This window comes from Populus nigra, chromosome 11, assembly GCF_951802175.1.
Source record: "Populus nigra chromosome 11, ddPopNigr1.1, whole genome shotgun sequence".
NCBI lineage: Eukaryota > Viridiplantae > Streptophyta > Magnoliopsida > Malpighiales > Salicaceae > Populus > Populus nigra.
In genome coordinates, this window is record NC_084862.1 from 10702120 (window position 1) to 10716340 (window position 14221).

At 31.4% G+C, this 14221-nt stretch overlaps 1 protein-coding gene across 3 annotated transcripts; it reads right to left on the reverse strand.

Annotated features, from left to right (window-relative positions):
• Positions 1-272: 272 nt before the first annotated feature.
• On the reverse strand, positions 273-5681 carry LOC133668372 (probable inactive leucine-rich repeat receptor-like protein kinase At3g03770). 3 transcript variants are annotated; one of them, XM_062088169.1, is made up of 9 exons: positions 5439-5681; positions 4835-5003; positions 3126-4537; positions 2428-2561; positions 1796-2036; positions 1343-1548; positions 1203-1255; positions 857-968; positions 273-733 (listed from the first exon to the last, which is right to left on the reverse strand). In XM_062088169.1, exons 3-9 carry the CDS (start codon positions 4453-4455, stop codon positions 455-457), a joined length of 2355 nt encoding a protein of 784 aa, XP_061944153.1. In that variant the 5' UTR covers positions 4456-4537; positions 4835-5003; positions 5439-5681; the 3' UTR covers positions 273-454. The 3 variants fall into 3 exon arrangements, with proteins under 3 accessions (XP_061944153.1, XP_061944154.1, XP_061944155.1); XM_062088170.1 differs by having other exon boundaries at positions 4835-5028; XM_062088171.1 differs by lacking the exon at positions 5439-5681 and adding an exon at positions 5154-5421.
• Between the last annotated feature and the right edge of the window lie 8540 nt (positions 5682-14221).

The following is a 14221-nucleotide window of genomic DNA, read 5'->3' on the forward strand; positions in this document are numbered from 1 at the left end:
TTTTGTGAGATTCTTCTCAATGTTTCCTTTTTAATATTGACGTATCCCTAGAAATGTTGTTTTTAATTATTTATGTTGCATCCTTTAGTTTTAATAAAGAAATAATACTTACGTATCTATTATTATTATTATTAGTGAAAGTTTTTAGATAGACTATGATATGGAGGTTTTTTCCTATATAGAAGAAATCATAGTATATTAATTTATAGTGATTGTTTACTTAGTTTAATGATTGGTTAACTATGTATTGATTGCATAAAAAAGGAAAAGAATTGGTACTTTGAATTGTGAATTTGGTTATAATGATGGCTTTTCCCAACACCTTCGGAGATATGTCATATACATACCAGTATTTCGTGACTACATTCTCGTATCAGAGGCAAAGCCCATACTTTAAAGTAAAATAAGAAGTGAGATTTCATTGAGAGAAACTGTAAAAACCTGAATTTTACTGCTAATGAATGGTAATATGTAAACGCGGTCGTATGGCAGGTGAGACTGGAGATCCTTCACTGCTCTGGGAGTCTCCCCGCCACGGATCCTGAACTTGAGCAGCATACTGCAAGTTCCATAGTATATCCTCAACGGAGGGTCTATCTGCAGGGTTCTTAAGCAGACAACTGACGCAGATCTCCATCATTGTCTTTAGGGATTGATCTGAGCATGATCTTCGCACAACCGGATCAACTATGCTACTTCGAGCAGTATCATCACTTGTAATGCTTGCTTGCAACTGCACAAGTTTTACGCAGAAATATTTAACTGTAAGACAATCCTGAAACTAGGAAGAGGGCATCAACTGAAATACGTTTTTCTGCAGATTAAAATACATAAATCAAAGAGAAATATCTGTCACCTGATCTTTTAGAACTCTCACTTCATTCTTAGATGTCAATGATCTCCCCACAATGATTTCAAGCAATATTAATCCAAAGTCATAAACATCAACCTTCTGGTCTTGATTTATCCTGTTCAATAACAACATTCAAAGCAAAAAAAATCATCATGGGACTGATGACTCTAAGTGTTTAGCTTTCTGATATACCAGTTTCAACAGACTTGTGAAACTTTACATCCATTGTAAATGCCGCTGTGTTTTATCTATATTGACTCCCGAATTATGCGACAAAATAATAAACTCAAACTATTTAATCAGTTTGAACCGGCCTAACCCTCAAAACATATCAGCAGTCAGATCTAACCTTGCACTGGTGCTAAGATCTTTGGATGCACCAGATGATGTTCCATGAACAAGCTGCAATAATGAAGTTGTTAGGTATCAGCTTCTAAGTGTTGCTTAATTGAAAAGAAAAACAGCCTTCATGACGGGGAAAGAAAATACCATTCCCTTGTTTTCTGCTAATAAGGGTAGGTTATAACTGCTAATTTTTGCAATAAGGTTTTGATCCAATAAAACATCTGTTATTTTCAGATTATTTGAAAATACTCCAGGCACAATCCCTGTATGCAAAAATTGGATGCCCTTTGCTACACCTATTGCAGCAGCTATACGGTGTGTCCACTGAAGTTTTTGCCAGGCATGTCCTCCTGGGATAAAAAAAGAAGAAGAAATGTCTGTCATCAAATCCAACAGAGACAGAGTAGTATACACTTACTAAAATGCAGGATGCAGGAAACAAAATAACACCCAGTTGGAACTATGCTGTAAAAGATTTATGAGTTGCTCCCAGTAACAATCGAGAGGTTGATCAAAAGTTAACTCGCATCAAAAGCATGCTAAGCAATCACAGCACTGCCAGTATGTAATTGAGAAAATTTATGGACTACCACTCACCAGAGATCCAGCTTCTTAGCGTGCCATTCGGTACATATTCAAAAACTAGAAATATTCTGCTGACACTTGAATCATCCAAGTAACACTCAAAGCAGTGTCCAAGAGCACTGACCAAATGCCGATGTCTTAGTTTCGAGATCAGCTCTATATGGTGCATAAAGTTTTGGGTACTATGACTTCTTTTCATTTTTAAGCATCTGATAGCAACAAAGGAACCATCCTTAAGCCGCCCCCTATACATCTGAAACCATAAAACGAACAGCAAGGAATATCAGGAAATCTATTCATGGTTAATAAACAGCACACATGCTAGGGAGGGGGTTTTCTGCCTTTCAGTTTACTGAAAGGTTCCTATTGTCAAGCCAATCATAAGAGCACGAGAAACAACTTGTTATAGATAAAACAGACCATCTTTCCGAACAAGCAAGGGATTCATTTTCAGAAACAATTTGCGAATTGTGATTGCTCAGTTGATCAAGGAAATTCCGTTGGCATGAACTTGAAAGAATTTTGCTGACCCAGAATACTTGAAGAATTTAAAAAAGCTCATGCTCGGAGGAAATTATGAGAGTATCACAGGCTAATTCAACTGAATGAAATACAAAGAATATGTTACAACGGATTTGCATTACCTGCCCTTGAGAACCTTCACCCATGAAAGCAGATGTGTCAAAATTGTTTGTGGCCTCCTCTACCTCTTCTAGTGAAAAAGTACGATACGGTGGAAGGCCAAGTGCTCCCAGCTTCATTGTTTGAGAAATATACCCTTCATTTTTTGCCAAAAACAAAAAAGAAAAAGGAACAGTAAGATTCTCTGCTCTTCTTATTAGGTAAATTATTACGTCTTCCTTCTATGTTTTATAACGTGCTAGAACCTCACCAACTTGTCTTTTCTTTCAAGAACACTTTTAGATGGGCTGCCTGAAAATATGTCAGCAAAATGTATGTAAAGTCCTTTCTTATGAGAATGAATTTGGAGCAATAAACCACATTCTCAAACAATTGAAGTGATGATTAAGGCATTCTTTATATATATATATATATATATAAGAAGAAGAAGAAGAAGAAGAAGAAGATTCTCATCATCTAAATTTATACATTTGGCAAGGGATTCACTTGAATATACTTATTTGGGGATAGAAAAGGGATATCTTAAATGGAGACTAGTTGAGCACTCATCATTCCATCTCAGTTATACTTCACATTTCCTTATTACCGACAGACTTATTAGATTTCGCTACTATGCATGCATGACTTTATAAAACAATGCAAATCTGTAGCCGCATTTAGTAGACAAAGAGCATAAGCACAGGCAGAGATGAAACCTTACTTGCATCTGGGAGCAAATTTGAAGGGTACCCTGTTGACGCGTTCTCTGCAATTAGTCTAGTATTTGGTCTCTTGATTGTCTTCCTTGATTTCACCTTTCTGACGGCTAAGTAAATTAAACCAACAAGAGCAATCCCTCCAACAATCCCTCCAATGACACCGAATGCAATAGTTTCTTTAGAAGCTTTCCCTTTCTTTCTCTGGGGCAAAATCCCAACAGCTAATGCTTCATTACGACAGAGGGAAATAGGATGTTGGTTTTCATCACCGGTTGCCAGACAGTTCGCGGCATACAAGACCTTTCTCTTGGAGTCTTGCAGAAGACAATTTGGCAATTGTCCAGTCATAAGATTTGAGGACAGATCCACAAACTCAAGGTCAGCACTGCAAGACTGGTTTTCGAAAAGCATCCCTGTGAACTTGTTGTCTGCAACATTCAAGTAAGTTACTGAAGGCAATGACAATAATGATTGTGGAAATGGTCCCACAAATTTATTACTTGAGAGATCTAGCCGTTGAAGCTGATAATAGGAGGTCACTTCAGAAGGAAGGCCATCCCTGAACTTGTTCTTGCTCAACACAAGAGAAATTAACTTGTTTCCAAGCAGAGGAAACTGCGGTCCAAAAGCATTATCTTCCAAATCAAGCACTTGAAGGTTTGTCAAACTGCTAAGATCAGGTACTTCTCCTCCGAAGTAGTTATGCGAAAGCACTAGAACTCTAAGATTATCCAAATTACTCAATGAATCTGGCAATGAACCATTGAGCATATTCTTCTTGAGACTCAAGACAGACAAAACTGGAAGTGAACCGATCCAATTTGGCACCTCATCAGCAAACATATTATCGTCAAGAACCAGTGATTGGAGGGCAGCGAGTGATGAAATTTCTTGAGGAACAGCATCGTATAGGAAATTTGAACTCACATTAAGTATTTCCAATGAAGACAGACGTGCAATTTTACCAGGCAAGGGACCCCATAAACCAAGAGAAACCAATGTCAACACTTTCAAGTTTGGCAGACCAACAAGCGTTGTGACAAAGGAATCAATTGAAAAGTTTCTAGGCAAAAGAGGAGTTCCCTTATTGCCAATAATATGCAGCTGTGTTATGCTGTTCTCATAGCATACCACAGTTACAGAAGCATTTGGTTCAGTATTGCAGAAGTCAGTGGTGCTATTCCAACTGCTTAGAGCGGATGGATAGTTCAAAAGCCGCTGAATTCTTAAAAGGGTTTCACCCTGGGAGGATTGTAATTGCTCTGAACCACTAATTAAAAGCACAAGGACGACGCAAAGTAGGATTGCAGAATATTGGAATGCCTTAGCCATTTGTTGTTTATAAAGAATCAACACAAGGAGCAAGGCATAGAAGATGTTGAAGAGCTCTCAAGAACTAGGAAATGAGCATCAGCTGCAAGTTTGCAATTAAAAACAGCAGGTTGGTATTGAGTGTTGTTCTATGAACTAAAAAATCATAGAGCTCCAACTATTGATGCAAGGCCAAAATAAAACAAATGCAACCCACTATTTATAGCAGATCATAGAAAATATAGAAGACAACAATTATCCTTTCACTGTAAACAATTTATAGATAGTTAGTCTTTTCTTAGACAACAACAACAACAAATGTTTGAGAAGTTTGTTTAGTTTCACAGCAATGAAACATCTAATCAACAATGCATGTTCAAATTTCAATGGAGAAGCTTACCTCACAGAGTGGATATTCAAACCAGTTTCACTTCTGGGATCATACTGGAAGTGAAAAAGCCTTTAAAATGATCTGGAAACGAAACTACTGCCCATTCCATCCCTCTAAATATCTTCAAGAATACAAGACAAGTAGAATCAAATCCAAACCCTCAAGTTTTTCTTGAGCCCTGTAGCAAAAAATAAAAAAGCAGACTAATGGATGGTTATGACTTCATAGTGAAGATAAGAAACCCTCTCAACAAGCTACAAAGGAATCTCCAAAATCAGGACAAAAATTAATCCTCAAAAATTCCTCAAAGCCAGTTCAGACTACGCACATTTATTTGCATTTCACACCTGGCAACATCCAATAGCCCAACTAACAACCTCCTTCCCAATCCTCAAAAAGAAGGAAATTTAAGAAGACTCAAGTGTTCATCACACTCCGTAAGACCACCCACAGGCCACTTCAACAAAAACTCAAAAAGCTCTGCTACCATACACTCGTAGACATGTCAACGAGGGTCCTCTAAATCCTACTGACACACTCCTTCTTTCTACATGCAAAGACAGGCAATTTAATGACAGGGGTTCAGAGAAAACTTGGAAGAACCATAACATACCTGCAAATTAATGCCACGACTTTTCTTTCTCTCTTTTACTCTCAGGATCAATAAAAGAACACCAACAGCATTTCTTTTAAATGTATTATTTTGCAGTTATTTATTTCATGTGCTTTCTTTCGGAAGTCTAAAGAGATGGCCATGAAAAAGATAAAGGCAAAGATTCTTGTTGCAGAAGCAGAAGAGAAACCTTTATTCCTTGCATGCAACAATTCAGCTGTGATTTAAATTTTTTATTTTTTTCCAAACATTTTCTGTCATATTATTCTTTGCAAAAAAAAAAAAGACAGACTGGAATGTAAGCTTTCACTTTCTGGGTCAGGCAAAGTTCTGGCTCTCTATGGTCCTGTCACCTTGTATTGAGGACCCACTATGGCTACATGAGACTGTAGCTTTTGGATCCTTGCTTGCTATTTCTCTCCAACTAACAGTAAAAGCATTTCAAATTTTCATTTTAAATTTATGATGCTTGTCAATTACTATCACAGGAGCAGGAGCAAGCTATGCTCCATCGCTTTCTGCAGCTCACTCCAACCACTTGTTCTCTTCTTTTTTAATTTCCCTTTGTATTATTGTTTTAATTTATTTAATCTCACATGCATCATGTCCTTATTAATCAATTTTCTGCCATGTTTATGATCTTGAAATGATGCAGCATAGCTAATATGTTACATATAAAAGCTGAGAAAGGACACTGCAACTTGGTATTATCCTTGAAATAACTGTAGCTGCATCTTAACAACCTTTGATTTTACTCTTGGATTTCTTCTCATAGACAGTTTATACCTTTTTTCTTATACAGGAATGTACTAAGAAATGCATTGATTAGATTTGACTTGATATAGTCTTTTTTTTTTTTTAATTTTCTGAACATTGTAAGCTTTTGCTAGAGGATGAAGAGAGAGAGTTTGAACTCTTTGATTGCTGCCTCAAGCCGGCAAGCATTATTTAGAATCAGAGCGCACTATGAAGCTATTAAAACAAATATAAAATTCCAGAAAATGGAAAATGGTCTGCATTGTCAGGGAAGGGAAGGTCAGCGAGATACAGAAACTCATGGAAACTCCAGCTACTCCCCACATGCTGGGGATCCAATCTTCAAAGCTAGAATTGAAACCTTGAATAGCACAATGAATAAACTATCCTTTTCATGCCTTCCAGCCTAGAAGGCAGTGATACGAAGGCATTGATACGGTAAAGATTGTTTTTTTAAATATTTTTTATTTATAATAATTATTTTATTTATTTAGAATATCAACAAATTAAAATATAAGAAAATAATTTTAGGTAAAATAAATTTATTTTTTTTGTCAAACAGTGTTTCCCATGTGCTACCCAAGTAGCAATGGATTTAATAATTGTACCTTCCTCAATAATTCAAATTTCTCAAACTAATTGACTGAATGGTGCTGGGGCATAAAGAGTAATTATAAGAGATTCAGCAATAAACTTTGAAATAATTTGAAGTCCCTTTCTCAATGTCTTACTGGGGCATTTTATATATATATATATATATATATATATATATATATATATATATATATATATATATAATATGATATTTTGACAATTATTGCAAGTGATGGTCTTTGATGCTAGTGGATGGAAGGACTAAATGGCATAGAAACAATAAGTTGAGGGATGACTTTGTGATTTAAAAAAATTAGAAAGACTAATTAAACTAAAATAAAAAAATGAAAGTAGGGTGACGAAATGCACACTACCGATGCTCTTTATAAACAAGTGAAGGTCCCTAATAACATGATTATTACAATTGCTATAGTAACTTACGATGTATCGGTGAAAACACAAGAAAGTGGCACTAACAGATTTGATCCTTATTATTTTGATTTATTATTTTTTTATTTGATATTGTTTATAAAATCAGAATTTTCTTTCTTGTAATAAACTTTAAAAAATAAATTAAAGCACTAATAAGTTATTTTCTAACTTATTTTTCATAACGTAACTAAACATTTTTTTCAACTTATTTTTTATGACATTACTAAATATCAAAAAATAATTCACTTTATAAAAATTTATTTTTTTATCAAAATCACTTTAAAAAAAATAAAAAAAACTTTTTAACAAACAAACAAATCCTAAACCCACTTGTGAAAGTGGAAAAGAAACCAAGTTGACAAATCCCAAGCATGAAATTGAGAGCTTTATCATGGCAATGTAAGAAAAGAAAAGGTGGGTGTTCCTGCTCAGCCCACACACCATGTCGTCTTCCTTTTTCCTGTAACTTTCATAGATGGAATTATTTCCCAAGAAAATTCAAGAGGTCCTATTCTTCATTATTGAAAATTCACTTCAAGAATATTTCAATCTTAGATATGGCCGTCCTTTAAGAACTTAAAAGTTAAAACATCAATGGCCAAAAAGTCTTGAGAATCGAAATTTCACGCGGCCATGTTTTTTTTTATATGGTTAACATCATATTAGTCCCTAACCTTTCATGAATTCTTAGAAAGATCCTAATGTTTCATGACTCAAGTGGGTTAGATATATCGGGTTAAGCTAATTTTTGTGTGAATATTATAGATATTCACATACTGAGTTTATATTGCTAATTTTCATGATTTAGAAGCAGACCAACAACATGGACAATATGTGTCAACACCCCTAATTTTAGATCCAATCTCCGTACCTTACACCATTATTAAATTCTAGCTATTTTTTGTTTTTCTTTAGTAAAGAGACAATTTTTTTTTGTTATATTAAAGAAATCTAATAAGAAGCTCGTAAACAAGAGCTTTGAACCCGAAATATTTTTAAATAGAAATAAATAAATGCTCAATCTACAAATTATTAAATATAAATAAAAAATAAGCGACGGGTATATATGTTAGGTCAGGTTAACCGGTTTTTAAAAATCCCAACCTCAACTGTGATATTTATTTCTTAGATTTTTTTAATCCACTATCATTTATAATATCAGCATTATTTAATTTTGATGGGTTGGTTAGGTCAAATAATACAAATATTATAACTTCTTGATTCTCTAGGAGGAGAGGTGTTGGCCTCAATAGCGTTGTGACCACTTCATGGCCCCATGTCTTCGAGACAGGTTTAGATATTAATTAATGCGATGGTGCAATGCTTGTCAATTGTTTTCATATTCCCCAATGAAATACAAGCTTGATCTTTGATTCAAATTTCTTCAATTGCCTCTATTTATCTCATAGAAAATAAAATGAACACAAAACAAAAAAAACTCTCATATTATTTTCTGAAAAGACAGAAAAAATAAAGAATTGTCAAACCTTGAAGAACTCCATATAAATAGGAGAGGCGGACACAATGATCCTAAAGATTAGAGGTTAGACTTCTATCTTGCTTGGAAAGCAGAGTAGTTATATGGCAATGAAGCTAAGTTGAATTCATAATAATACTTATTAAAATTTGGTTCCATCAAGGGTGTAGTCAGGAATTTTTCCTGTCTGGGTTGTTAAATAAATATATAAATATTTTTTAAGATCATTTATTAATTTATATACATGAATTTTTGAAGTTAACAGTGAAGTTTTAATTCAAATACACTACCTAAAATATTAAAAAAATAAATTTAAAAGTATATAAAATTAAAGTTAAAGTAAAAATAAACTCACTATTAAAGTTACATCCTTCGATATTTTGTGAAATATAATTCATCTATAATCGAATCTGAATCGATATTGTAACAACTCATCAACCGGGATAAAATAACAATCTCATGTTAACTGAAAAATAAAGTAATTAAATTTTTTTCCTCTCTCAATTCCTCATTCCTTCACTTGATTCTTTCTTAAATTAGTTTTTTATAAGTTGGACTTTGTAAATTTACAAAGTTATTTTCTCACTTTTTTTATTTTTTTCCTTGAATTTTTTTTTTATGTTTTCCCCTTACTTTTCTCTATTCCTCTCTAACCTTTTCTTTTCTTTCTTTTTCTATTCTGCTTCTGCCCAGTCGGCAACATATAAAAGGAAGGAAGAGCTAATTTGTTTTATTTTTTAATGGCAAATAATCATTTTACTCTTAATGAGTCGTTTTGCTTTTATTTGACGGTTCTTTTTTTTTTGTTAGCATTAACAAGATCTGTTCATCTTAAAATTTTAACCAGATCTTATTCAATATATTTTAAGATTCCTCGTAAAATTTCAGCTCAATCTGATGGTCAGATTGAAAATTACACCCAACAATGTAAAATTGGTCAAATTGTGATTTTTCATCAAATTTCTGAATTTCTCAAAAAAAATCTAAACTTTTAACTCAAGCTAAAGCATCATATTAGAAGGCTTCACACAAATTTTCAGAATTTTTTGATAACTCAATCGAGAATTACAAATTTTTTTACATAAAACTAGTAAAAAAATATTTATAAAATCTTGACTTGAGCTACAGCCCACCGTAGCCCTTAACATAACTCCACCCTCGGTTTCCATAGCACTTGTCTTGTGCGATACCATAAAAGGAACAAATTGTTGTTCAAAATTAGTCTTGTGAGCATAGAAAAATTAGTTTATCATAACAAAAATATTTTAATTAAATAAAATGTCCAAATATAAACTAATATAGTACAAGTTTTGTTTATAAGCTTGTAATATATATTGTTGGAAAACTTGAAATTAAAAAAATAAAATGTCCAAGTATAAACTAAAGATGATACAAGTTTAGTTTATAAGCTTGTAAATTATATATATCATAGCAAACATGTAATTAAAACTAAAATCACATAAAAATTCTTACATGCATACTAAGAATATATCAAAAGTAGCACAAGATATTAAAAAGCAATCCTAACATGCACACTAATCATATAATATATTAGTTTAAACTAAAACAAACTAAGATATTTACTTGTTGAAGAACTTTAAATATAATCAAGCTTTGTTCTTATCAATGATTAAACATTTGTTTTAAAAGTTTTATTACTCATCACTTAGTGCAAATAGGATATTTGCAATAAGTCTCATAAAATTTCAACAACACCACATTGTTTAAATGCATTTCTAAACAAGATCCATGAACACAATAAAATAGATTCAAGCATGTCTCTACAAAGACCAAACTTCAGCTTTAGATTAGGAGGAAAGACACCTCAAAACAAAGAAGAAAAACACTAAAAATTGAGGAGAGGAAAAGTTGTAAAATATGGAAATATAGTGTTGAGAACTCTTTCTTCACTTTCATTTTTATAGTGGATTTTGAAACCAAAACTGATAAAGAATTAATTCTGGTAATTATCAAAATTAATTTTTTTTATCAACTTTGATTATCTATCATAAAACCAGGATAAAATCTAACAATTTTCGTTTCAAATATGATGTTTTTTAACTGAAAAAAATATACAGAAACTAATCAGACTTTGTTCATTAAGGCACCGTTTGGGAACGCGGCTGCGGCCGCGTTCCCAAAAAATTTGAAATTTTTTTTTTTTTTGCTAAAATTTAATATGGTTTGTACGTTTTGGATCGTTTTGATGTGCTGATGTCAAAAATGATTTTTAAAAAATAAAAAAACATTGTTGGCATGCATTTTGGCACGAAAAGTTATTTGAAAAGCACCCGCAACCACACTGCCAAACACGCTCTAATTAGACATATAATGAGTTGGTAAAAATAAATAATTCTTCATGAGTCAAAGAATTACAAACCCAAACCTAAGCCTAGAAAAATAGGTTGGCAACAAAAAATAATATTTTATAACCTAAAATATTATTTTATAGTAAACCTAAATCCAACCCCAAACCTAAGCATAAGCTGGGTCACACCATGCGTGTGTGTGTGGATTAAGACTCAAAGTTCACTTTGCTCAGATCATATCACCTTCATTATCAAAATTAATTCCTTTTATTATAAATTTTGATTACCCACTCTAAACCGGAATTAAAACTAATATTTGTTTTGCTTTAAATCTAATAGTTTTTAGCTAAAAACATTATCCAAAAACTATTTAGGTTACTAAAAAAATGATCAGACTTTATTCGTGGGTTGGATATACTAATGTGCTAGCAAAATATAATTCCTCATGAGCCAAAGAGTTATAAACCCAAACACAAACCCAAGAAAAATAAGTTGACAATAAAAAATAATCTTATGTAGCTTAAAAAATTATTTTATAATAAACTCAAATCCAAACTCAATTGCATGCATGCATGGGGCTTAAAGTTTAAAACTCACTTTGCTTTGGTTTTCTCACCTCTATTATTAGAATTAATTCTCTTTATTATCAATTTTGATTATTTTCCATAAAACCATAATTAAACCTGGTAGTTTTAACTTTAAATCTGACATTTTGTTTTTTGTTGAAAAATTGTTTAGAAATTGTGTATATTACTAAAAAAACTAATTAGACCATGTTCTTGGGCTAGATATACTAATGGGTTGGCAAAAAATAATTATTAATGGACCAAAGAATTATAAATCGAAACTCAAACCTAGAAAAATAGGTTGGCAACAAAAAATAATTTTTTTATAGCCTAGAAATTTTTCCTATAATCCCAAATCTCGGCACACAAAAAACCCCCCACAACCCCAATTTTAACTGTTCACTTGACTACTAAATAAGTTACAATAAAAACTTGTTTATTTTCTATGCAGGATAGAGTTTAAAATTATTTTTTAGTTTCTAAAAAACATGCCAACCCAAGTTTTTAAAATTAAGTTCTCATTCACCTATAAAATATTTAATCATGTTAAAGTTTCATATTAAAAAGCTAATGTTAAAAAGTAAATTCAAGCTATTTTTTAACCCAAGAGTGAATGGACCATATTTTTAATTTAACTTCAAATATACCTATTAACTATCTTAAAACAATTTTTCCAACACAAAATGTCTTTTTTCCCCCGAAATGTCAAAAAGAAAAGGTGGACATTTAACATGTTGTGTTGTAGTCTCTTTTGATTTTTTTTAAGAAATAATTCTAAATGAAAAATATTTATAAACAATTAGCTCATTAGAAGTAAACTGAGTTATTTCTCGCGTTTCGTTGCAGGTTAGAAGAAAAATAAATGTAAAAAAAATATATCCAAGTCATGGGAAACTCATTAGTATTGTTATTAAACTTGATTTAGCACGTCAAACTTGAAAAAAACTTCATATTTGACTTTGTGTGTTCTAAAAAAATTTTATTTTTAATAATGCATTAAAAAAAAGTACTTGTATCAACTTAAATTAATTTGTCAAATTGTTGGGTTCAATAATTTTTTTAATTTAGTTGTATAATAAAATACACGCATCAAAGTTTTTTTTTAATAATTTTAATTTTTTTATTATAATGTAATTCCAAACTTTCTTAAAGAATAAAAGAGAAAAAGAACTTAAAAAGTGGGCCACGTGGGAAAAAAAAAGGAATGAACATTGAAGAAAAGAAAAGAAAAAAAGAACAAATAAAGTTAAAAAAAAAAAGGAATGAAAAGAAAGAAAATTGGGAAAAACAACAAGATTTGAACATGCGGGGGAGATGAACACAGTTTGAGTCCATCACTTTAACCATTTGGACATATGGGCAATTATTGATTCAGTTGCTTTAATCCTTTATTTAAACAAACCTTTTTTTTTAAGAAGAAGAAAAAGAAGAAGAAGATGACGACGACGACGATGATGATTTGTTGCTTGTCTACTTATATTTCAGCCACTATAATGGTGACTAGAAAATCAAGGCAAATTTTTTTTGTATAAAAACTTATTTTCACCTAAAAACACCTAATTAACACATTTAAAAAAACTAATTTTTCTACTTTAAAAACCTAAAAAAGGATTCAAAATTACAAAATTAAACCGGGTAATATTTTTATTTCTTGACCTCAATCTAATTTTTTAGAAAGTATTGAGATTTGAAACAATCATTACTAAACTCTTCTCATTGAATGGAAGTTATTGATATAAAAAATAACCTTGTCAATGATCGTAATTGATAGCAACCAACGACTTTTCTCTCATAACTAGAATCTAGTGACTTTCTCTCTCCTCTCTAAAATTAAAGAATTAAAAAATAAGAAAAATAAGCTTTTTATAGTAAAATTGAATTAAAAAAAAAGCTATAAGGACTTTTAAGGAAGAAAAAAGAAATTATAAGGGCTAAAATAAACTTATCCCAAAAATTTTAAATTGACCATGAGATTTCTTTGTGTTTCACACTTTGATTGGTTGTCAATTTGTGTATAGAAGAATGTAATTAAAAAAAATAAGAACAAAAATATATTGGTGGAGCTATAGTGAAATACCCAAGTTATGTTGCTACTTAGACCAAAAAAAAAAAAGAATGTAAAAGATGAATATCTAGGCTGCAAGGAATTCTATAATATCATTAAACTCGGCCTAGTGAGTTAAATGTGAAACTTCTAACTTGAGTCTTTATAAAGTTTGGGTTTTCAATTAAAAAAAATAAGAGTTGTTTTTATGTGATATTGTCAACTTAGTGGGTCTCATAATAATAATAAGAAAGGACATAAAATAACATAAAAAAAATGATTAGACAAGTGAGTTTAAGGTCAATCTAGATAATCATTAAAAATGAGTTTGACTTTTTAAAAAAAATGAAGCTCATATTTTTTTCTTTTACCTGTAGACGCTAATATATTGGATTTATTCTAATTAGCTTGAGTTTACTCAATAAACTTATAACCTATATTATGGATTCTAAAGGGTTCAATAATTTTTTTATTTAAATTATATGATAAAAAAATAAAAAGCAATTCAAAATCAACTTGATATTAAATGATAAAATTAAAAAAAAATCATCAAAAATAAAAAACTCAATGCTAAAAGGTTTTGGGAGAAAAAAATCACCATCATT